The 26,240-nt window shown below is 39.4% G+C and overlaps 1 protein-coding gene across 6 annotated transcripts in view; it reads right to left on the reverse strand.

Moving 5' to 3' along the window:
* Positions 1–1,177: 1,177 nt before the first annotated feature.
* The window catches only part of celf1 (cugbp, Elav-like family member 1), a 44,552-nt gene continuing 19,489 nt past the window's right edge, over positions 1,178–26,240 (reverse strand). Inside the window, exons 3-15 of one of the 6 annotated variants that reach the window (XM_078261374.1) lie at positions 22,459–22,646; positions 21,851–21,933; positions 20,536–20,584; positions 15,559–15,693; positions 14,041–14,120; positions 13,649–13,810; positions 13,462–13,531; positions 13,044–13,166; positions 11,233–11,346; positions 10,364–10,549; positions 9,508–9,651; positions 6,318–6,490; positions 1,178–1,984 (exon numbers count right to left, since the gene is read on the reverse strand). In XM_078261374.1, coding sequence (XP_078117500.1) covers positions 6,363–6,490; positions 9,508–9,651; positions 10,364–10,549; positions 11,233–11,346; positions 13,044–13,166; positions 13,462–13,531; positions 13,649–13,810; positions 14,041–14,120; positions 15,559–15,693; positions 20,536–20,584; positions 21,851–21,933; positions 22,459–22,646 — 1,462 coding nt within the window. In that variant the 3' untranslated portion in view covers positions 1,178–1,984; positions 6,318–6,362. Of the gene's footprint in view, positions 1,985–3,536; positions 6,491–7,437; positions 7,557–9,507; positions 9,652–10,363; positions 10,550–11,232; positions 11,347–13,043; positions 13,167–13,461; positions 13,532–13,648; positions 13,811–14,040; positions 14,121–14,616; positions 14,773–15,558; positions 15,694–20,535; positions 20,585–21,850; positions 21,934–22,458; positions 22,647–26,240 lie in introns of those variants that run through there. The other 5 variants (XM_078261436.1, XM_078261297.1, XM_078261489.1 and 2 more) reach the window with 5 other exon arrangements.

Raw genomic sequence — 26,240 nt, forward strand, 5'->3', positions numbered from 1 at the left:
CAATTGGCCGAATGAAGTCGATCGGATGTAAACTCTAGGAGGAGTTCGTTAAAGTATGACACGTGGAAATGGCCAAAATCACACTAATTTCAAATTTTGGTGAGTTTTTGAGTATGTTAAGCCCCTTAAAAAGTTGATTAATTTGCCGTAATAATTCCTTCAGCTTCAATAGGGCCTTCACCGCTGTCGGCGCTCGGGCCCTAAAAAATAAAGTATCACCAAATACTAAAGCAAGATGAGATCATGGCTGTTGTTCACAATGTTGGTCCACTGGTCAGGGAAACAGACTGCAGCCTGTAGGGACCCTGTATTCAATGAATACACAAACAGTATGAATAGGCCACTGGTGTTTGATATTAGTCTGTGAGCACCCTCCGTTTGTATAGGGTTTGGTATTGTTTTTGTTTTTTTTTTCCTTTCTGATACCAGTGCTAAAACGATACTTTTAAAACGGTGCCTAAACAATACTTGAAAAAAAAGAAGAGCACAAAACAACAGTTAGTGACAAAGAACGGCTTGCTTATTGCTAAAGCCATGTGGTAAAATTGAAATGATTTATTTGAAATGCAACAATGACTTATTTCACCAGTCAATTGCTGTTAAACAACAAAAAGAACCACTAGATAGCAGAAAGGGTACTTTACAACAACATTGAATGCAGCATAAGCTTACGAGTTGCAATTGGAAGCGGCATAGCGTCCCATCGGTGGTGTTTCTCCGGCAGTGTCCATGGTGTCTCAAAGGTCTCTAGTCTCCTCCGTGTCTTTAGCTGCAAATACGTTGGACGTCCCGGTTAAAAGCTGTCCGCATTTTAACCGGGTTTAAGCTAGCTACTAGCTAACGGTAAGCTAACGTTACCTGCTGCCAAGAGTAATGTTAATAAGCGTTATGCGCAGTGATGCTTCCGTTGCCTGTAATGTTTCGGAACACCAGAGGGCAGCACAGGCATTTAAGTGGCACCGAAATGAGGCACCGAAATCTGTGTTGTCATTTGGTCCGGTAAAAAAAATGGTCGTTTAGGAACTGGTGCCAGGTTTCGGATCCCAACCCTAGGTCTCTATAGGTCCACACAGAATTAATGTAATGTTGCCTGCAGCCTGAGTCAGTTCTTCATATGCCACACTAACCAACCTCTGCTTCTACAACTAGTCTGACCAATAAAAGGGGAAAAGGCTGATTTGTGCAAAACATTTGGCACCAGTTTATTCATCATTTAACTGAACACAAACTAGATCACATTTTGCCAAGAATTTCAGTGCAGATATATTAAAAAAAAAAAAAATCATGCATACTAAATACACTGTAACAAAAGTCTCTCCTCTGTGGATGGTGGGTCTGATTCTCCACATAAAAGAGCAGAACAGCATCATGTGAATGCGGTGGTCAGTCGATAGGCTTAAAGTAAAAACAGATTTTTTACACTGACGATAAATGTTACCTCCTCATAACATCACTCAAATGGAAACTCCCAAAGATGAAGCCTTAGCTAGCCTAATTACTAATATCTAACAACATGTGATCACTAAAAGTGTTTCTAATTCAGGACACACACACACACACACACACACACACACACACACACACACACACACACACAAGCTGCTTACACACAAAAAACACAACACCACCAGAGGACAGGGGCACTGGGAGGACTGCTCCACAACACAGGAGATGCAAACTAAGGGAAAGGTCAGACTTGTGTCAAACTGATTTCGCAAAAATCCACTGGTTATGTAAGTCAGTTCTAGAAAAATAGATTCTGTAACGTGTAATGTAACTTTCCAACATGTTCAGGGGCAGTCTTTCTAGTGCCCCTGTTGCAGCACAGAGGACGTATGGGAAACAACAAAACAAAACCTCTCGGTAATCAATGCGAAACATAAGGTCAATGGTGAAATTGGAAGCATCAGAGAAGCGCAGAAGACAAGGACTGGACGATGAACTGTGATGCCACATCAACATGCTAGGGCAAACAGGAAGAGATCTAGAAAACAAAACAAAAAGAAAAACACAACAGGGAGACAAACCTAGGTTAAACTGCAATGGAACACGCACAGGAGAGAGTAGAGAAACCAAGAATGATCATCTGTGTGTTACTGTCTAAACAGTCAGGGACAGAGTGAGGACGAGCCACATGCTACCAGGAACTGAGCTGGATGACAACAAAAGCAACACACATATAGCAGCCTGAACAAAATGGCAGCAGCACAGTCAGTGACAACATGCAGGACACACAGAGGTCTGGAACAGCAGCTCTACACACATCATGGAGTTGTGACTTTGTTGTACTGATCTGTTCTTATCAATTATCAAGTGTTAATTGGCACTTGAATTATGCAATTAAAAAACTAAGTATAAAAGTAAAATGTTCCATACTGTCAATGGATTTGGAAAATTCTTTTCAAAAAGGTATTTAAAGTACCATACCAGTATAGTTTTGTATTGAATGGATAAGTCTGCATTGCTTAACTGCACAACGGAAATGCAACTTTGACAACAAAGAGGAATGCACACCTGATGTACAAACTGAGGGATTAGAGCATTTGAGCAGGTTTCAAGAAATAAATGAAAACCAATGGCTGCCTAGAACAGAAGGGTAACATCCCTGAAACTACACATCATGCATTTGAAAATGGTCAGTAAAATCTAAAGTATATATGATTTTAAGTTAAGAATTACTTTGTTTTGTCTCTTGTTTTCCCTACAAATGAAAGGATGAGTCTGGTGATATTCTCTATACTTTATAGTCAACAAATCCCATGTGCAGATTCAAACCAACAATGACCAGATCCTCCTAACAAGTATTGTGTGTATCATAGCCTGGTACAGCATATCATAAAACACATCAATGAGCCCCACTGTTGCTGGGTGACATGTTCCTTCATCACCATGACACACAGTACTTTATTATTTACACAAACCATCTTGCTGCAACAAATACTCACTACTGTAGAGCACCAAATGTGGATTAATCCGCCACTGAAAATAGTCCCTGACAAATGCACATTTCCTCCTGTTTTTTTTTAAATAAAAAACTACAGTGGTCAGTTGTTTAAGGAAATGGTAGACCTATTTTAAATAAAACTGAATGTTTGGGGTGCCATTTTTTTCATGACGTACATCTTCAGTAGGAACCGTTGGGCTGAGAGCCACAATCAGACAGAGTAGGGAAGTCAAGAGTATTAAGAGACAGACTAACACATTGTTGGTTTTGGTCTTTTCATAGATTTTTTTTTAATTTCTTGACTTGGGCCTTTAAAACATGTCGTTTATTTTCAAGACATGCAGCCAGTGTGCCACAGTAAAAATGAAACAAGGTCCAGCCCACAGAGAAGAAACAGGAACTGTCCCTGGCCAACTGGTAACCTATGGAGTGAGTGAAAGGACATGTCCTATGAAGAGGTAGGTTCCTAGGTAAAACTACAAAAACTGCAGTTTAGGTGATCTTCATTAACTTTTAAAAGGTACCAACAGGAAGGTGGCCTCAAATGGCTGCTGTTTGATGTATTACGTCAACACATAACAAACTTCAAATGTTACATTAACAAATGTAATGATGCATTTGTCAATGTAACAGCCATTATAACACTGTGTGTGGTGATTAACAGCAGAACCTGTTCAGGCCAGTATGGAAAGCCACTTTAACATTTAATCAAAACACACTCCTATCTGTAATTACATTTTAGATATCCATAATAGCATTTGTCTCAGTTCAAATTATATTTTCACCAGTCAGAACAGTAATGAAAGATATCCACAATAACATTCTTACTAGTAGCACTTTTAGTAGAAATTGTGTATTAAGATATCTACAACTTTGATTGATCCAATCTAGATAATAAACGTTAAAATGGCTTGCCATAGCCAGGAATGATTTACAAGCAACTCATTATAACCTTACCACTAGTAATTCAATTCAATTTTATTTATAGTGTCAAATCACAACAAAGGTTATCTCAGGACTCTTTACAGATAGATTAGGTCTAGACCGCACTCTATAATTTAAGATAAGAGCAACAACACTTGTTTCATTTTTACTTCAGGCATTACTTATATCTGTCCCCACACACACACACACACACACACACACACACACTCTCACTCTCTCACACACACACACACACACACACACACACACACACACACACACACACACACTCTCACTCTCTCACACACACACACAGTCCCTGATACATAATTTTCATTTTTGTGCAATAGCAAACATGCTTTGGTATACAACATACCAAGACCCTTCCAGTGCTGACATAAAAGTGAGTGAATGGGACAATACTACACACAACAGGGTGATTTTGGTGTAAATGCCCCTGGAGTAACAATACTACACACAACCGGGTGATTTTTGTGTAAATGCCCCTCGAGCGACAATACTACACACAACAGGGTTATTTTGGTGTAAATGCCCCTGGAGCAGTGATAGATTCATACCTGCATCACACATGGTTGTACTCTGACTCAATCTTTGGACTTGGACCTGGGATCAGTTTTAAAACTAGTTGTACTACTAGAAATATGCCCAGGACAACACATAAGGTCACTATTTATTCACATAGAAAGACAGGACAAACGGACACATTTTGAAATTGACTTCTAGAATAAACTATGCTCCCTGTGTTTTTGGAAAATGAGTGATTTATTCAGATGAAGGCATGTATGACAGGGAGGGGTTCTATGATGGATCCTACACACACAGCCATGCCACACAGACACGTAGTACACATCACCAAAACAGGCAAGGAGAGGACACACATCAGGAGATCAAATGGAGTTGTTGGACTTTACATTTGTCTTTCAAAATAATTTCAATTCAGATAAATAATTTAGGCAATAAATAGTTCCCCAACACACAGGGGAAGTATAAAACCTATATAAAAATAGAAAAGGCATAATAGTTTAAATATACATCTAGTTCTATAAAAAAAAAAAAACATGATTTCTTGCAAGTCTAAGCAACTGACAGGTTTGCCTTGAGCAATTGACACGTATATGAATTGTCCAATCACAGAAGAGATTCAGTGAGAGACACAGTGGTGTAGCCCTCAAGAGATCAGCTAGCCGCTAGCTAGCAGGACAGTAGCTGAGGGATGTTGATGAATTTTTACCAAACACCTGGATTCAAGGTAGAAACCAGCTAAAACCATAACATGTATTATACAAAGCATTCTATCTGCATCAGGCAGATGAGTGAAACGAGCCTGTGGTGTTTGGTTTGTATTGATGCTTCTTACAGCTGAAACATGCTGTGTTTAGTTCTCTAAAAATGCCTATACTTAATGCAATTTGAACTGCATTAGAAACATGTCGTACTAATCTCCACATAGAGAAAAATACAATAAATGACAGACGTATTATATTCATGTCATACAGAAATCAATTCCAGACAATGTTTGTATACAACACAATTCATACCCAAATGTGCAGCCATCCACCTGAGGCCACTTGATAAGTGTAAGCCATGCAACAGCTGCAGCAGACAGACAAGTCCCATTTAAACAAGCATTAATGTGTCATCTTTAGATGTAGCTCAGAAACAGGTGGCAGACTCCTTTCTCCCTCTAGCAACAGGGAGGTTAAACCTGACTTCAGTGACTTTAGCTCAGAGTGGAAACACCAAGATGTTCACACAGTCGCTGATCTAGACTCTGCCCTCACAACACGCATTCACGCTCGCACAAACACACACACACTTTACAAATGCAGAATGAGGACAAATAGTCTAGATGCAATGTGCATGTTTTAAGTGGAGCTCCTCCTGGTGGACAATAGAAGCATCTGTACCTACAACTCATTTAGGTGTATATCACATGCATTGACTCCATTTCAAGAGTTAATACAGATATTTAATACGAAAGTAGGGACAACCACCTATTTGATTTGTGAAAATGTAAAATAAAACCTGGTAATAATTTCTGCTGCCTAATCATATGTGGCTCTGTCTTTTCCAGCTGCTGCCTGATGGATGTGAGTGGTGGAGGGGAAAGGGGAACAAGAAGGATTTGGCACCTATGTGATCTGACTGTCAACATATCCTAACAATTAACTCATATGTGTATTATGTACCACAGCAAACATTTCAACTTAAATTAAAAGACACCTGTTTTCTTGTTTGTTCAAAGGAAAACAAAGTGCATAAACCACAACATAACATAGGAAGAACCCAGTCTAGCCTGGAAAATCTGGCATGTAGCTTTAAGCTCATGTGTTAAAATGAGCAGAAGAGGCAGAGCAGCAGACATCACCCTGTAATGCATAAACTAGTTTCTGAGTGGACCAGTCTTGGTTAATCATACTCCACTTACCATAACACCACCCTGCCTAACTAAGTCTGCAGTGCCTCAGCACCTTCAGTAAGGCTTGCTGTCATTCTTTGAGCGCTTCAGCTGCACCTTCAGCCTCTTCATCCCGATCTGGAAACCATTCATTGACTGGATGGCTGCCTGTGATGACACAGGGTTGTCATAGCTCACAAAGCCTGAAGGAGAAAAACAAACACTTTGAATGGCAATAGAAGACAGGTTTAATCGGAATCGTGATGATATCGTATAGTGAGACCCCTGGTGATTCCCACCCCTAGCTGCTTTTCCTTCATCCTCCACCGCATTAATCCCTCCTTTTGTCAACTTGTTTATGAACGGCATCACAATTATTCTTTTTCTAATCTATGCTTTTTAAAGAAACTTCCAGACACTGCCATGACATTTTGCAAAGGTATGTAGGCGCACCACTGCTGCAGAATTATGAGCTTGATTCACACAATCATAAATATCCTCTGCTCTCGTGTTTCACCATAAAACATATAAATAGAAGACTGTTTGTAGAGCGGACCTCCGTGGTGTATACGCACCAGTAAGGCGCTGCTCTCACACCTGGTGTGGCCAGTTTCATTGATTCACAACTTACACTGACCTCAGTTAGTCAGTGAGACAGAGAAGACAGACATAGAGGCAGACATGCAGCGAGAGTGCACAACAGTTTCAGGCAGTAAGGCGCCTGAATATAAATTAATTCATATAAATTTTGATTCCGATAACATCATTACAGTAACTCTTTCCAAACGTAGTGTGGCTGCAGTAAAAGGCGCTTTGGTTGCGCTGGGTATGATGCTCCAAAATCGAAACAAGGTCGTAGTAGGCTACGTGGCTCATAACACTTTTGGTACGTGTTCAGCCATTTAAAACAATAGGTGTACTTCAAAACGCACGCATCAGACACTTCTAGTGCGTTTGGTACTTTAGTTCAAAGTTACAGTTAGATGTGTAGAGTTGGTTTGGACACGGGTGTAAATAAACACAGAGACACCCTTATTGAATTTCTGAAGGATTGTAAAAGCTGAGTTAAACCCAGAAAATTCTATTCTATAATCTATTTCTAAACAGGGAAAAGCTGCTGTGTCATACCACATGTTGATCTAAAAGCATGTCTTGAATTGAACATTTACACACCCTCTGATCCTGTCGACATTGTCAGATATGAAGGTATTAAGTTGTTGACAATCGTGGAAGACAATCCTGATGTGGAAAGATTGTGGAGCTCTACTTCTGTAATTTGAACATTTTGCAATTAGGTAAGAGAAAACTAGCTAGCAAGCAAGAAGTTAGTTAACAGATAGCTAAATAGTTCAAATGATAAGTCATAAGTAATGTACTGGATACAGGTTAGTTAGCTAAAAGAAACGTTAGTAGATAAATGGTTGAAATATTCAACTTCACTCTAAGTAGTAGTAGCCTAGTAGGCTAGTAGTAGTATTGCTGACCAAACCAACCTTATTATTGACAGTTACATTTTATGAAAACTTGTTTTATATAATGAATAGTGTTATACATTTGGAATACACATTGGGAGTCGATGAAGGAGTACGTGAGTTCATCTGAAAGGGCTGTGGGGGTACCTCGGACCAAAAAGGGTGAGAAGCACTGGTGTAGACTATTGGCAGCCCACCAAGAGCCTGGTTCTATCTGAGGTTTCTGCCTGTTTAAAGGAAGTTTTTTCTTGCCACTATCACACCATATGCTTGCTCTTGGAGGAATTGTTGGGTCTTTGTAAATTATAGAGCGTGGTCTAAACCTACTTTATCTGTAAAGTGTAATAACTTATGTTATGATATGACACTATAAATAAAATTAAAATTTAATTGAATAAAATTACATTTACAGACATGGCAACAATCCCAGTTTGTTCAGTTGAGAACTGGCACCTTGCCACTGAGGTAGGCAGATTCAAAGGAATTCCCGAAGAGCAGCGTTTATGTGCTTTCTGTGATCTTGGTGTTGTTGAGGATGCATTTCATTTTGTGTGTACATGTACACTGACTGGAGAAATTATTTACTTGAACAAAATGCAGTCGAGACACCCTGATTAGTTTTAGTTGTCTGAAGGTAATATGTTTAGTTGGCTCCTTTAATTAAAGGTTTTTGCATGAAAGCAATACTGTATGCAACATAATAAGGCCTTCTTGTTATGTAAACTAAACGTTTTGACATGTTTCTCCTTTTGAATTTGTAGAACTGTATGTTATGATCGGTCATGTGGCCATCCTGGTTGTTGTTGCTGTCCAGTGACTCATCACACATATGGGCTGGGCACCACATGGTGCAGGACACTCAAATAAAAAGATCAATTGTACAGCCTTTTAGTTCCAAATTCCCTCTTTGTGGTTCTGTCCCTCCACCACAGCTCAGCACAGAAACATTGTCAGAAAAAAAAAAAGATTTGTCTTGGACTGCTGATGCCTCATATTAGCTTCAGATATACTTTGGAATATACTTGTACGTATTGAACCAGGACAGAAAGAATGACATTTTCACATATACTATACACAGTCCATATACTGTGAGCACCTGACTATTGTTGAAAGATAGACATTGTGAACCTTTAATAATAAAACTATGAATATCAAACCATCTTCCTTAAAAAAACATTGGCACTTGAAGTGAACCTTGAAGTCATTTTCTCAGTTTTTACTCCCAGGCTTAATGATACATATGTCAATGTAACACCGACGTGTCAAATGTGAGCAAACCTTCCTCAGCAACATGTCTAACTTTAACTAAACATTAGATGTATGCTTGTTGGGAGCAAATAACTTTACTAGCTTACTAAAAGGTAATAACTTCTTTTGTCCGGATTAACATAACTTAAAGCGTGCACCCTTCTACCAGTCACACAGACACAGAGGAGCCACAGCAGGGGAGAAAACTTTTAACACAATGTTAAAGACCCATTTTCCACCAAGATGCCAACAACTGGCTTTGCGCTGCCTAATCTGAATGAACCTCCCACCTGTTTGCATCTCTGTCGTGTGCTGCCACACAGACAAGCAAAGATAATTTCAAGGACAGGAAAACTAGGGCTGCTTGTGCTGGTTGTTCAGTCTTTAAACGTTTTGAAGCTGTAGCAGAGTCAACTAAAATAGTTTCAACACAGCACTGGAAGGTTATGGGGACTGATTAAAATATTTTCTTGATCATAAGAAGGCCTATATGAACTCACCAAAACACTTGCTGAGGTTTGTCTGTTTGTCAATGAAGACTTTAGCAGAGATGACATTTCCAAAGGGCATAAACATCTGAAGCAGGTCCTGGTCTCCAAACTCCTGGGGCAGGTGGTAAATGAACAAGTTGGCACCTTCTGGACCTGCCAATCAGTTAGTCCGTTTTACTGATCATACAAACATGAAACACACAAATCAATAAATTCAACTAACCCTCCTAGGGCTCGTGTGAAAAACTGTGACAACAGATCAAACTGAAGGTCTGTAGTATCTTATAAGACATCAACTATCACAAATATTTAAATGAAAATAAGTCAGAGTATTAAAATGAACACACAAACAAGGACAAGCCTCCTGTTACGGAGGACGACATGATTATCTGAGGCCGTGTTAGAGAGAAGGTGGTGACATCTTACCGGAGCTGCGACTGTCGCTGGCTGACGCAGCAGATTTAAAACAAGACAGAATCCTTAGCAGAAGGTGAGATCAACACACAGCAAACACACCTCTACCAACCCGCCCACTACAGCACTTCAAATCAAGTTAGGAGGCAAGCATAGAGTATGCTTGCACACAGTTAGCTTTCTTTCTTTTATCTGCAAAGGGAGCCTATGGCAGCCTATTGAACAGGTCACTTTATATGAAAATAGGCATATTAGGAAAAGTACTCTAAACTCCAACTCAGATTTTAGCCTGGAGGTATTGACGTTTTTGTTTCCCTGAGTGTTTGGTCAATTTGATGAAACATGCTCATACAGAAGTTATATAGTAAAAAGCCCCCAGCTCCAGTCATTTCATCTGTACTGCCCCACGTCATCTCTTTTTTTTTTTTTACTCTCAGCCCAGAGAACCCACCTTCCTTTTGGCTGCCTGCAGCTGAGACATTCTGCTGGGAGAGCAGGCTCTGGTTGTACAGGCTGGGGAGGGTGGCAGCAGCATACTGCTGGATGCCTGAGTAGGCCTGGCTCAGTGCCTCCATGGTGTTTCCTGAGCCATTAGACAGGCCTCCAGAGCCAAGGCTGCCATTCAGTGCCGCCATGCCTGCATCACAGTTGGGGTGAAAAGGTAAAATCTTATCGTTCAACTTAACATAAAAATAGTCAGAGGAAAATCCAGTAAGTACCAAGAGCCATTGCCAGGGTCACTGTTCATTCATATACAGACAAGGTGAACCAAGCCTTTGTCTGGAAGAAGTTAAATAACAATAATAAACTTGCTTTATTAAGCACTGTTCAAGATACTCAAAGATGCTTTACATGACAATTTTTTTTTTTATAAAATAACCTAATATACTGTAATACATAATAACTGGGATTTAATTTCAGTACATCAGTATTGAAATCAGTTCTCACAGCGTATAAATTAATAAACAGTCCGTGCCACTAAGCAGCAGACAGTGTAAAGAACAGTCAAATCAAATTCAGTAGGAGCAGTGGTGTTCCCCCGAAATCTAAGTATCTGAGCCAAAATAACATCTCTTACAACTATCATGTTACTTTTACTTTTATAATTATAAACAGCTATAGACGTTTGAGTGAGGCAATATTTCGGCTCTGTATGATTTCTTGCTGTTGAACTGGCAGCATAAAACTAAGTGTGCCTCAACATCAACACACATTAGATTACATTCACAAGACAACCTTGTCTGCTCTAAAAATCTTTAAGACAATGATTTACATCTACATACTCAGTGGAAATGTACAGGTCCAGCTTTAAGTAAGTACCTGCCAGGGAGCCCATGTTGAGGCCTGCTCCAGCACCAGCAGCCAGAGACTGCAGGGCCCCGAGAGAAGCCATGGGGTTCACTGATGAGCTGCTGCTGGAGGTGGGAGATGAGCCTGCTCGGGAAACATTTACTGTTAATGTTAATGTAAACACAACTGGGAAAATATTAGACAAAGCTGTGTTACAGTGCTACAGTCTGTGTTAGAGCTCAGCAATGTCAACATTTTCACTTCATTTTGACCTCACAATTTGCAATTTATGATAGTGTGTCTATGTCTATCTAAAGAAATCATAAAATAGGCAATCTGAAGAAAGTAAAGTTTGGAGAATTAATGTGTAAGTAATTGTTGTGGAATCTTGGCAGCTTTTTAAATAGTTTATTTATATATTATATAATAATAATAAATCTTATTTAAAGGCGCCTTTCTTGGCACTCAAGGACACCGTACTATATATATATATATATATATAAATATATATATATATAGTTATATAGTGGTAAATAACTGTACAGATAACAGTGAGAGTAGGATCTGTTAGAGGTGGACTCACATGGATGTCATAAGGGGTGTCACATTTCTCAAAATGTACGGTTCGATTTGACTTTCGGTTTTAAGGTCACAATTCGATTAGATTTAAACTTTTCTTTTTAAGCAGTGACAGCAATGCCACAATAAGAGTCACTAGATGGCAGTAGTGTACTTTACAACAACAGTTTGCGTTTTTCAAAATTACTGAAGCGCAATTGGAAGCACCTGTTGGAGCCCACATGCTTTACCATTATTGTTTATTTCCATAACTCACTCAGTGTAAAAGGCAAAATGTTGCCACACGATGACTTCAGGGAAACAGGAAGATTTTCCAGTTCCGTTGTTTTTTCATTATCTCCGACTCCAGCATTGGCCATGCCTGGAAAAAAGCAGTTGCAGGCTACTGCTAAGCTAACGTTACCCTTGCTGTGTCTCAAATCGCACACTTCTGTACGTACATTTGCTTTTTTTGGGTACATTGTGCGTTCACACTGATGAAGTTTGGTCAAATGCAGTGCATTACTAGTACCCGGATGCTGCACTTAAAGCAGTCAAACTGCTGAGTGTGGACGCTGGACACTACTCGCACACAACGGTCACCTTCTTTGCTACGGAGCGGAAGCTGCAGGACCACCAACGTATTTTCAAACTTGTGAATATAGCGGGTGAAGGAGCTGCAGCGGTTACTTTGGAACGGCAAAAACTGTACTATACAAATGTAATTTATACATGTGTTTTTTCGATACAACTATTATACTGCAGTCAGATAGTGAGAAAACAAGCTGGTATATGTTTTAGTGGGCGACATTTGGTGGCGGTAATGTTCAGCCTGGCTGCAATTTGCCGTTAAACAGAAGAAGATGAAGGGTAATTTTCTGTCAGTGCATTACAGCCGTTCGCGATTTGAAACACTACCCTGTCAAAATGTAAGCACTACACAAGTGAGTACATAGTGTACACAGTTTACTACATGTAGGTATCTGAATTAAGAAACACTGCCTGTGTCTTTAGCTGTATAATACCAGCCGTTAAGCTGCGCTGTGTCTCTTGTTTTTTCCTCGGACATGTACAAGTAGAGAGGCGAGAGAAAGGAGAGAAAAAGGAAAGAAAAATACTTGGGGAAATTGCAGATCCTGCTTTGGATGTTGATAGTCGAAATCGAAAGCTCAGTTCGATCAATTCGATAATCATAATCGTGACACCCCTAGATTACCATACCACTAAGCCCTACTGCTTGTACCTTCCCTATAAAACAGTACTGTAGTTGTAATTTTTTTTACCTGAGCTTGTTAGTGCACTTAGTGGGCTACTAGATGTTGTCATGGCGCTGGAGCCTGTGGGAGTGGCCTGTGTGGCAGTTGCAGCTGCTGCTAAAGCAGCCAGGTTCTGCATGGCATTAAGACCTGACAGACACACACACGGTTAAGTTCAATACTCCACCCACCCCTTCCTCTGAGCACGATTGTAAATAGAAACACTATATAGGGACGTGTCTCTCCTGAAGCTGAACAGGTTTAAGACCGGACATTGAAAACTTCCTCAGCATCTAGAGGGATGACATGAGCCTCTTCCAAACACAGAAGCCACGAGTGAGATGACTATTTAGCCAACAATATATATTTACATCATCAAATCTAATTCTAATATGACTGCATGATATTGTACAATGTCTGTTAAGGCATGAGTGTGAGTGTGTACCTGAAACAGGGTGCAAGTTGTTGAGTGCATTACCCGTGGAGGCTGACTGCTGCAGCAACTGTAAGTATAGCTAAAGCCAGGAGATATGAGAAATAATATGATAAAGTGGAAGTGACAGGAAAGTCTGAAATGGGGAATTGCTTTGTGAACAGTTTACTCATTACATTTTGCATAAACAAACACTCACTGCTAGGTACTGTGGCCCCAGGCTGTTGAGCCCAGTGAGATTTCCCCACATGGAAGCAGCACTGAGTTGCTGCATTTGCTGCTGCAGTTGTTGGGCCATGCGTTTCTGCTCCTTGTCCTTCTGAGTGTCTGCAAACTTTACCACAATAGGCGATGAACAGCCCTAAACACGGACAAAGGAAATGTTTTTTACTGTGGCAGCTTGATGTACTGATACTGATTAAAACATCATTAAATTGCAACTGAAGAGCTGGTCAAATAATTGAGACTATCTGAAAAAGCTCTGCTGCTTTGAATGCTTTTTCTTCGTAATATTTCAATAGTGGAGAAACTATAATCCACCAGTTTTGAAATCAGGGACACAATTTTACAACATTACAAGTTGAAGTTCACCTCCATGGTCTGGGACTGGTGCATGGACTTGATGGCTGACTGGGCCATTTGTCTAGCTGTGAATGTCACAAATGCACAACCTGAAAGAGAGAAACAACGTAACATGACTCATCACAAAATTCTATTTTGTCAACATCCCAGTGCCTTTATCCAACAGTGTTATTCAACTGTGCTTGTCCCTGTATTAGCCTGATGCTATTGTATACTGTGGACTTTTACTACTCCTTTTTTATTTTTGGTCTCTTTTTTCTCAGCTGAGACACAACCCTGGCCCATACTAGTGCCTTTGGAACGAATTCCGAAAGTCGAATATAATTTGAATAGTAAAAAAATCAATTCTAGTCGAATGCTGAAATCGAGCTTTCGCTGGAAATCAGAAGGAGGATGGGAAATTGTTTTAACATGACTTTAAAATCGACATCCACCGAGCCAAAATGCTTATGTTATCATTAGTTAGCTCGTTCTTGTTTCTAACTAAGTTGCGACTTATAGGAGCTTAGCTGAGAGCTTCATGAAGCTAAAGTTTATGTTAGCTGCCCTACAGCTGTCAGAGTTAGCGTTGACTTCATATATTACCTTTTAATAGCTGTATTCTCAGTAACGTGACAATCTGCAAGAAAAAGAGTCGTCTTTTATCCCGCTCCGGTCCCACTCACACCATGAGTTACAAGCATGCCCAAGGCTGTCCTCTGTGTTACTGCAGCACAGTAGGCTTACATGCAGATTACAGGGCCTGCCCTCCCTCCATGCTGCCAGTGCCTGTCATCAGGTGGACATTTTGATCTGGGCATGAAGGGAAGGTATATCCAAATAAATACAATACAGCTTTGTTTTCTTCTTCTTTTTTGTTAAAGCTAAGGGGAGCTGCAAATTCAGCTGATAATTCTCTGAAAGTTCGTGACTATGATTGACCCCTTTAACATTGTCATATTGTTTTTTTACATTGTCATTTGATACATTGTTATTTAACAACATATCAATTACAGCCGCTCAAGTCTGGTGTACACGTGGCCGGTTAGTTCAGTTGGTAGAGCGGGCGCATGTATGCAGAGGTTTATTCCTCAACGCAGAAGGACCAGGGTTCGAGTCCAACCTGTGACGGTTTTCCTGCATGTCTTCCCCCCTCTCTATATCTATAGCTCAGCTTTCCTATCCAATAAAGGCAGAAATGCCCAGAAATAATAAAAAGAAAAAGTCTGGTGTACCCTATTAACATAGACTTGACATGACAGTGCTGCTATTACCACTATCACACCACTTTCACTTTACCTTGTAATTTTTGTCTCCAAATGCTCTTTTTTTCATTCTATGCTTTTCAAGTTTTATATACCTCATTATTTATTTCTTTTACTTTCTCTATTCATCTGTATTGCTGTCTTGTGCTGCTGCAACAACCACATAAGTTATCTCAGGACACTTGAGGATTAGAGTAGGTCTAGAACACACTATAATTTATAGAGACCCAATAATTACCCCAAGAGCTTGCATTTGTGAGTGTAAGAACAGAATATGCCTTACCACGGCTGAGTCCATCAGGGCCTCGAAGTATCCGGCACTCCTCTATCTGTCCGTATGGTGAGAACATCAGTCGGATGTCATTCTCGTTACACTTTTTGGAGATCATTCCAATAAACAGCTTCCTGTCCTCCACTGCTGTATTCAACAAACCACAACATCAAACACACCTGCTTTGTGTCAAGGTAAATTGTGAAATATAACATCAACATACACATGTTTAATTGTGGCTCTTTTGCAACTTATGCTATCCTTCAATGTTCATGTAGGCACTTCACTATTGTTTTTACTTGACTGAAATTGTGTGACGCTATACTTACACCAACAAGGCACTTAACTTGTTTTCTCAGCAGTATGAATATGTTTACAGTCATGCCCACACGATAGCGTATCATTTGGATAATGCAGCTCTTTAGAGTGGATACATTTGAAAAGGGCAGTCTTATATTGATAAGAACAAATTATATTTAAGATAAAAAGAAAATGGAACTACAGCATGTAGAAGAAAGCCCATTTGAAAGATATGTTTTCTGATGTATCCATAGTATGGACACAGCTCAAATCTACTAAAGAAGAACAAATGAAAAAACATGCAATAACTAAAAGACATTTTTAAAAGAGAAAGATTATTCCCTGTCAATTTCAGCACAAGATAACCTTGAACTGCATCATACTCAGCTACAAACTCAGCTACAAGCACAGCTGAATGCACAGAAGCCATTTGTCCTATCTAGAGACAGAAATAGTATTTAATGTTTTCCCACTTGTCCAACAACCACCCACAGCCTCTGTCCCATTCAGATTACCAAATATGCCTGCTGTAAATTACTCAATTGTGGGTTGAACAAGGAAATTATCTCAATGCAATGAAATAAAATACTGGCTGGTACAGACCAAGGTTATAATCGTTAACGAAAACGAACGAAATATCGAAAACTAGGTGGGAAAAAAACATTGTCGTTAACTGAAATAAAAATAAAAACGAGGCATTACAAAAAAAACGATAACTAAACTAAAACTGTAATGTCTGTTTGCAAAACTAACTAAAATAAAATAAAATTATCGAGTAAATGTCCTTAGTTTTCGTCTTTGTTGATGTCTTCCATAGAGCAAATACTGTTATATCTTTCCGACCATGACATTTCCCGTAGACATGTATAGTTTCCGACTGGGAACCCAGAAATTCCGACATTCCACGTCAAATTGAACACAACATAGTCCATGCCCCTCGCCTGGCATCATAGCGGTACCGAAAGTCAGAAGAAAGCGGCAGGGTCCTGTTTGATTATGACTGTGTCAGATAAAAGCAAGTGCCTTGCAGTGGAAGGTGGTAAAATATGTGGTAAAATATGTGGACAATTTATTACAGGGAAAAATCCCACAAATTTGAAAGTACATTTGAGAAGTGCACACAAGCTAGGAGGCTAACCTAGCTTACCTTAACAAGGTAAAGGAGAAAGCAAAGTCCCCTTTCCCCGAAACAGAAGCTAACCCCGGTAACGTTACGGACATGGATGTATGGGTACAGGGCATGGATGTATGGATACAGGGCCAGGCAGCATGACGGAGAAAACAGCAGGACCGAGAACACTAGAGGAGGGCTTTCACCGGCGACCCGATAGCTGCTGGTTAGTACATAAGCAGGAACACCAAAAGTGAGAGGAAGCGTGGGTTAATATTAGGGGTGGTACGGTTCATGAAAAAACATCCGAACTGCTCAGTCCGCTTGTCTCGGTTCGGAGCGTGTGTGTGCCGCACGGTTCGACGCATGCGCAATGTAGCCTTGTGCCTGTCAGGTGCCCGTATGTGACCTCAGACACTGTGTTTCCCTTTCGCGCGAAAAAAGAGGTGTGGACAAGTTACCAACAAAACGTACAGCTAAAGACCGTGCAAAACATTTCAGACCGTCCTGCCAACCTGTGAACATTTTAACATCAATGTACTGTAACGTTTTTTCACGTTAAAGTCACTGAAGCGGCTGCAGTTTAGATCCTGTCAGGTCTCTGCAGCGGGCGGGGCTGCTCCGTTCTCCCCGCGACTGACGCGCGCACACACACAAACACACACACGGTGGATGCAGGAAAAAACGGAGATGAGACGTATACAGGAGGACCTGACAGCTACGCTCGTTATTGTAAGTGCAATGATAAGTCCAATAAGTACTGACTGTGTGTCCCAGCCCAGGCCAGGATAGGAAATTAACTAACAATGTACACTGTTTTTATGTTTAACGTATTCTGACTTATTCAAAAGACGGCGCTTTAAGAGTTCCTCTCTTTTTCTTTTAAAGGATACATTTTTGTAAGAGCTACACTGAAGTTGACAGTTTGATAAATGCAAGTTATTTCAATTGATATTCTGTAATATTTCAATCCTCATGTGCTAAAAAGGCACAAGTTCCTGTAGATGGCAATACACATTCTCCTTTTTTTGCCAAATAAATGAAAATCATGTTGAATCATCAATGTCTTCCCTCTTGCTGTATCAACATCTCACCTAGCTTTCCTCAGAGATGGTCCCAATAATGTGCTTAAAGTCAAGTCAAATTCAGTTTGTGCATGATTACATGATATAACTATATAATTATTTAATACTGTATCCTACATTGTGGATAATTAAGCTATATATCATATGCTGAAGTTTTTCTGGAGTGTTAAAGATTAAAAGAAAAAATAACAAGAACCGTACAGAACCGAAAACTGTGACCCTAAAACCGTGATACGAACCGAACCGTGGGTTTTGTGAACCGTACCACCCCTAGTTAATATGTGGATTGATACTGGGATGTCTACACAACTGTGTGAAAAAAGGTTCGCCACTTTACTTGAACCAAAGTTCAAAACACCTGTTCATGTAGGCCTATATCTTCTTTAGTCTGTTGGCTATTTAGGTTTTTTCCTGGCAACGTCACTTATACATTCTGCTCTTAATACAGCGTCTTGTGTAGACTGTTTACATATTTATGACCATGGTTCAAAATTAGCAGCGCATTAAAACTAAACTGAATTTGAAAACAAAAATTCAAAACGAAATAAAAATAAAAACTAATGAAAAATGCAACCTTGGTACAGACAACCTGTGGTGTCACAAACAAAAGGGATAGTAACTTAAGCCTATAGTGCGTAGTTTCTGTCGCCCCCATGAGGAATTTTAAGTAATGACAACAATTCTGTCGATGCATCCACATGGCGCAAGCCTTCCGTGATCGCACTTCACCCCCACCCCTCCTTCACACAGTTGCTAGTAGCCAAGGACACGGAGGATTAAAAGAACATGATGAACTCTTCAGAAGAGGTAATTATCTTTACTCGAGTTTCTGCACGCGAAAGTCGGCGGACAACAGCAATTTCTAAACACAGCCATACTGAGAAATACAGAGAGTTGTGTGGAGCTGATAGTCTGAATTAACTTTGTATCAACTCATTTGGCAATGGCTTGAATGTAACAAACGTTACGCACTAAAGCTTTAAGTATGATGAGTTTTCATCTACCTGCCTACTTTGTCACAACTGTTCCCCAAACCTATAGTCATTAAAGGGATAGTTCCGATTTTTATAAGCTGTATGAGGTAATTCTCCATAGTTAGTTTATTTGCTGGAGCTGCTACCCCCGCGACCCGACCCCGGATAAGCGGATGAAGATGGATGGATGGATAGTTTATTTGCTACAGTAGATGGCTGTAGACAGGGGCAGCCGCTAAACGGATTTTAGAGACCTAAAAAAAAATATATGTTGCAGCTAAAATACGTTTAGCTACTGCCCCGTCCACAGCAGGACATTGCATAGCTTCCGTGTCGGTACTCTTGCCTGCTTCTCCAAACTGGGGGTGTGCCGACCACCATCTATTGTAGCTAACACACTAACTATGGAGAAGTAGCTCATACAATTCCAATTCAACAGATCTGGGGCATCATTTATGAAACTGTGCGGCGAATTTGCGTCAAAAGTGGCGTACAGACGAAACATAGGACGTGCATATGCATGGAAATATTCTGATTTATAAAACCGTGCGTACCCACGTCCTACCCCAGTTTCACTTTAAAAAAAAATCACAATCCACTCTAAATATGGCGCAGCTATTGTGGCTTCATATCATGCCCATAGTTGCATATAAACAGTCACGCCCCCGATTAATATTCATTCATACCGACATGAGCAGAGAGGAAAATGAAAAATACAGAATTTCACTCAAAGTTCTTGTTGGAGAGGTGGAAAAGAGGTGCATGCTGCAGACGCAGTTAATGCCACAACTTTAGAAGGTCAGACAGTGGCTGAAATTAAAAAGAAATTGTCCAATATTAAAGTTGATGTAAAAAAGTGCCTAGCGCTACATCGAGAAGATGTTGCCACGGGAAGTGGGACTTGCACAGCGGGGATTCTCCGAGTGCTCCTCTCTGTAACGCTGTGCCTAAAACAGCACGGGTCTCCAACAGGACAGCTCGAGGAAGTCAGAACCGCCTCATAAGCCACTCGTCCTCGTTTGCCAGCAAGTGTTCTTGCTGTCTGAAGATTCGGTACCTCCAAATCCTTCCATTTGCCACATCTTACAACAGTGCAAAATCAGCCATTGTGCGTCATTACGCATTGTGATGGCATACCTTTTTATACCCATCTACTTGATTGTATCTAAAAAGCTACACGTGATCGGAATTAATCTAAATGTAAATGACAAATAGTTCTGCACATGGAGCACGTAGGCCATACAGTAATTAGTAAAATTGTATTTCTGTTGCACCTTTCAAAATTGTTAAAACATGCTTACAATAAAAACAAATATTTAAAACAAAAATAAAACAATCTTAAGCCATAAAAATAAACAATGTATAAAACACTATGATACAGTATATAATGCCCATATTAAAACGATGTGCTTCACCAGACGGAGGCCTCGAACACAGCATCAGTGTAAACATTATTTGTCCCGTTTACTGTATTATTTATGGTAAGAGAAGACAGATGAAACTGCTAGAAAATCCTTACCATTGTTTTTCTCACTGTCAGCTGGCTTCATCTGGATTGGGTGGTGCATCTGAGAACGAGGCAACAAATAACATTAACACTCATAATGCTGAAATATGCACATCTGATTTTTTTTAGTAATATTGGCAGAGATTCCACGTCCGTGGTAATAGTTTCATAAGCTAGAATCATGGTTGGGGAATAGAGTCATAGCAGAAGAGGACCACTTACAATATGTTGTATGCAGCCTTGTTTGGCTTTCTTCCAATTACTAACTTAGGTATTATGAGTTTGTTTTTTTTATTATATCAGTGCTTTCAATACATGGAAGCTATAGCCAGTAGCAAATTATAGGAACAAGTTCCTGTATTTTTATAATTGGATGTTAAGACTTAACACGGTTTTGAGTTTGTCATTTAATGCATAAACTGACCTGGGCCATAAGTAGGGCTTTACAGTTTTGGTCAAAAAGAGAATGTCAACTTACTAGCCTACTATCCTTTCTTCTATTCTTTAAACCTCTTTTGAAGGTGCAATGAAATGAAATGAAAGGAGCAATGAAACTATCTAGTGTTCCGTTCTAGCTTTGGCAGAAACACCTTCTCCTATTCAAATGCTTAACCACTCAATATTGGATCAAAATATGTACCAAGCAGGAGCTAGGCCAGTAACCAAGTGGATAAAGAGCAAGTCCTCTAACCACTGTTAACCATAACCATAGTGAGAACATAGATCATCTTGACATGTGTCAATTAGCCTGATTGCGGAGGATAATCAACCTCACTGTCCCTGAGCCTCAGTACACATGACAAGTGGCTTTGAAAAAACACATATTTGTAAAACACAGACACTCCGCCAGAGGGCAGCATGAAACCACCTTTTAGATTTTTATTTGTCATTTGGAGGATTTCTAAACCAGAAGAAATTATCTATCATTACATAATTGGAAAATTGCCACTGTTTGGCTGATTTGCATCAAATTTGACATGCTGAATCTGAGCTCATTCTGGATGTGCCTATTTCATCTCAAGCAATTTAGAGCTTCTTTTGGTGAGATAACAAAATGAACAATGTGCATGGTGAGTACTGACAAGGTCTCAGAGAATATTTCGACACCTTTTGTCTCTCTGAGTCAAAAAACCACGGACAAAACAAAAAGTAGGTTTTGCATATTTTGCAAATTTGTGAAAAACAAAACATTGTATATGCCAGATAATGTAGCTCCATACAAGGAATGTGTGGAGAATGTGGTTTTAAAACCATGTCAAAACAGAGCTCATGGCTTTATATCAACCAGCATGCATTGAAAGGACAGATTAAAGAGGCTGCCACCTACCCCTGGCAGAATCTTCATGTTGTGCAGAGCATTCTGTGCTTCCAAGGCTGATTTGCGAGTATAGTACGTTATAAAACAGCAGCCTGCCGGGGAATGAAAAAGACACCTGTGTCACACACCTGACTCAGTAGATGACCACTAGATGTGGTCTGTAAAGCTCATACATCTGCTATGTGGAGGGTATGCTGGGCCAACAACAGTTTGGCAGTACCACTAGGTCATTATGAGGTCCTCATCAATCCAAAAACTTTTAATAAAAAAAGAAAGAGAATATATTTTATATTTTTCCCTTTCCTCAAAGAACCACTGAACACAAAAAACATAATCCTATTCTGAGTTGAATGCAGGGGTTCTTTATAAAAAGGCAACAAGAAGAGTTTGGAAAGTTGTTTTCCATAGCAAGTTTTTTGACACCCCGATAATGTCATATTAGCCAAGTCCACCTAGTTTCTTTGTCGCTACCAAATATTTTTTTTAATGAAGAGAAACTGCAACCGAGTTCAATTACATAATGCACTGCAAATTTACAGGTTACATATTAGACTACAGATTGAAATGAAATACTTGTGTGCGCTTAAGTCATTATACGTTATATACTACGGGCTGACCTTTGCTCTGTGGGGGATTCTGGCTGCGGTCTCGGAGAACATTTATCTCATACACTGCTCCATAAGGCTCAAACAGCTCACGAAGCTGCTCTTCAGACCAGGACCGTGGAATCTGTCCTACGAACATCTTAATGGCATCAACATCTGGTTGGTCGGGGTGGTCCAGAGAACCATTCATCTTCTTTCCACTACAAAGACAAATACCATAGCATTAGATGGAGGCTAGAAACAAATCTTTATTTCCTAATACTTATAACACACACACACACACACACACACGTATATATATGTATATATATATATATATATATATATATATTTATTAGGGCTGTCAGCGTTAACGCGTTAATCACGTTGCGATTAAGGGCCGACGCAATGCGATTCATTTATTTTACACTTCACTCGGCTTTGCGTCGTGCCTAACGGCTACTATTTTGACCCTTTGGCGCTGCCGTACTTCTTCATAAGACATCTTCTGCTGCACAATGCAGGCAGGCTGCTGGCATGGAGAAAGACAGCAGCAACACACTTCTGAATGGCGCTTTTCTTTTAAAAAAACTCCCGGACGGCTCAGTAGACAAGTCGAAAGCCATATGCACATTGTGTAAAGCCGAATTAAAATATAACCGAAGCACGTCAAGCTTGAGCTACCACATACGAGCTAAGCATATTAACGTGTCGCAGTTTGATGCTAGCGGGCTCAGGCAAAGCAGTATTTTGGAGAGTGCTACTTGCCGACCTGTGGATGAAACCAAATCCCAAAAAATTACTACAGCTCTTGCAAAATGGGTGGCAGCTAACTGCAGACCTGTCAGCATCGTAGAGGACTCGGGTCTTAAAGAAGTGCTACGGTTGGCATGTTCTGACCCGTCTTATACATTGCCATCGAGGGGGACAGTAGTTTCACCATACACAGCCTGTATGACACAGAGAAAGCAGCTAAACTGGAACTGCTGCCAAGTGCAAACGCTGTCTCATTAACCGGTGATCACTGGACATCAGTGAGTAATCACAATTATTTAGGAGTTACTAAACACTATATTGACTCTGGCTGGACTTTGCACTTGTTTGCCTTAACGGTGGTTGTTAGTGTTAATCTCAGTCAATTGTTCTCAATCCTTGTTAAAAATGTAAAGGTTAAATGTCCTGCTGTGGCATCTGGTTTTTGGACCATTTTGTTTGTACTGTATAAGCAAAGTGTTAGTGTTACATCTCAGTTAGGTTAGGTACTTGTAGGAATTGTGTAATAATGACAGATTCACACATTTGTTTACAGTAAATAAATAATAGTCAAGTTCATAAAGTCACTTTCTTTGCATTCATTTGATTCCCAATCAAGATACACTGGTAAGAATTGCTTTCCATTGTTATTATGTACTTAAAAACAGTTCTGAAATGCAAAATAATAAAATTTTAATTGGGATAAAACATGCGATTAATCGCGATTAACTATAGAACTTCAGCGATTAATCACGATTAAAATTTTTTTATCGTTTGACAGCCCTAATATATATATATATATATATATATATATATAGTAATCATGTAAGATACTTATCACAATAAGGCAAGTATTTATTTAAGACATACATACTTAAATAAGAGAAATTAAGGTCACGTTTCTTATATTGGACAAACACACACTACACATTTATTAATACATAAAAATTGTAAAATATATAAAATACCATTATAACAACAGAAGCTACGACGTTTCTAAAGCCTTTTTGAATTGCTGTGAGTAAATTTGTAAATTAGTTTTTGTAGTATATGCCAGCAAGTACTGCCTTTTACTACTGCTGTTCAGCTTTCAAACTTTCAAATTCTGTCAAAACTTTGGATTTGTTTTTTTGTTTTTTTTACAGTGTTCTACTTTCAACTTGCAAGGATACACATTGTTCACTCTTGGTACACTTTCAGTTCAGTTCAGTCACTTTATTATCCCAAATGGGAAACTTGATATGCAGTAAGTAGTGAAAGATAAAAAGAAACACATTCAAACAACATACAAATAGACAGGACAATACAAAGACATGAGTATAAAAAGGTTTCCTGTATGTAATACACACAACACCATTTATCACCACTGGAGCCTTTGCCAGCTGTCAGTTCACAGACAGTATGTTTTACATGGCCATACAGAGCTCGTTATGTTAATAGTGAAATGCTATGAACCAGGATGGTCTCGTTTTTTTACCCTATACATTGCTTGTCAATAAGGAGATAATGTACATTTTTAAACATTTTTTTTTTTTTTTAATTTAAAAAAGGGGGGGGTGAGGGGTTTAGGATTTTGATTGAACAGCTTTGTTCCTATCAAATTCTATTACACTAACCCTTGTATAGTCTTCCCGTCGACCATGCACTTGTTGTCCTCCTGGGTCAAAATAGAATTTTTTTTTAACCCTTTTTTGATGTTTTTCACACATTTTCTAACGGTTTTGTCCATTTTTTCAGCACTTTTTTTGATATTGTCACTTTCTTCAATGTTTCTTCAACACTATTTTTCACTATCATTACTAACACCAACTTATTACTACTAGTTTTACACTTACTTTTGGAATTCATGGTCAATAAATCTCATTTATTAGGAAATTATACCTAATTTTGAAGTTTAATCTAAATGTAAGTAGATTAAAATTGAAAGTTATTTTGACTAATATTAGAGGAACCTATGTGGATGGATAATCACAGACGTGTTTATGTCAAACTTTTGTCAAGAGACTGTTTTGAAAAACATTTAAATTTTTTCCAAATGCTATAAAATTAAATGATGGAGATGGAGAAAAACTGTAACCCCCCCAGAATATTTTCTGCTCAATTCAGGGTCCTAGAGACGTACAGATCCTAAGGAATGGCAGATTCCATTCAATCACCTTCTGAGCGGAGTGGATGATACGCTGCAATCTGCCCTTGGAGGTGGCAGCAGCGTACGAGTTGGTGATGGAGGACTTAATGATGGCAGTGTAGAAGTGCACCATCATTGTCTTTGGCAGGTTGAAATTCACCATCTACAACATGTTCAGCTTCCACTCCAACTGACTAAAATCTAGCCGCTATTTTATACCTAAAATAGCGATAAAATAGGCTAAAAATTTGGAGCCTTGGTAGTGGTATAAAATAGCGATTTATTTTTACTCTACCAGTGCCCCGAATACCGTTAAGCTAATCAGCAGTTCACGCTAGCTTGTTTCAAGCTACATACACATTCGATTACCATGAAAACATATCCCAGAAAAAGGGTGACTCGGTACACGTGTTATTAACCCCTATGTTCATTTTGCGCCGGAACTGTCCTTTAAGCATCAGGTATGGCAGTACTTTGGCCACATGTGGGCAGCAGAACAAGTAATAGTTTTTCCACTAAAAACCCAAGTCTTGCACTATATCTAAAAAGTCAAATTACACTGACATTGCACATACTTTGTGTATATATGTTTAAAGGTTTATGTACACATAGGCACTGACTTGGGTTTTACATTGGACAACACATGTTTTCTGGGGCGCATTAGTACAATACAGAAGGCCTTTCCTTTACATGTGACTCTTTACAGCTATCTGAAGGCAGCAAGTATCTGTTCCATCTGCAGTCTGCATAACTGGAGTGATGTCACTGCCAAGCCACAATAACGCACGGCAGATCCAGTGGTTACATTTTGTGCAACCAGCCTAAGATTGTTGTAAAGTAACCACCCGTGTTTATGTAGTTTACACATTAAACGTTATGTATTGATTAATTATCCTACACAGTTTCTTCTTCACATAAACAGGTGTTTTGGAGA

The sequence above is a fragment of the Sander vitreus genome, chromosome 1 (assembly GCF_031162955.1).
Source record: "Sander vitreus isolate 19-12246 chromosome 1, sanVit1, whole genome shotgun sequence".
Classification (NCBI taxonomy): domain Eukaryota; kingdom Metazoa; phylum Chordata; class Actinopteri; order Perciformes; family Percidae; genus Sander; species Sander vitreus.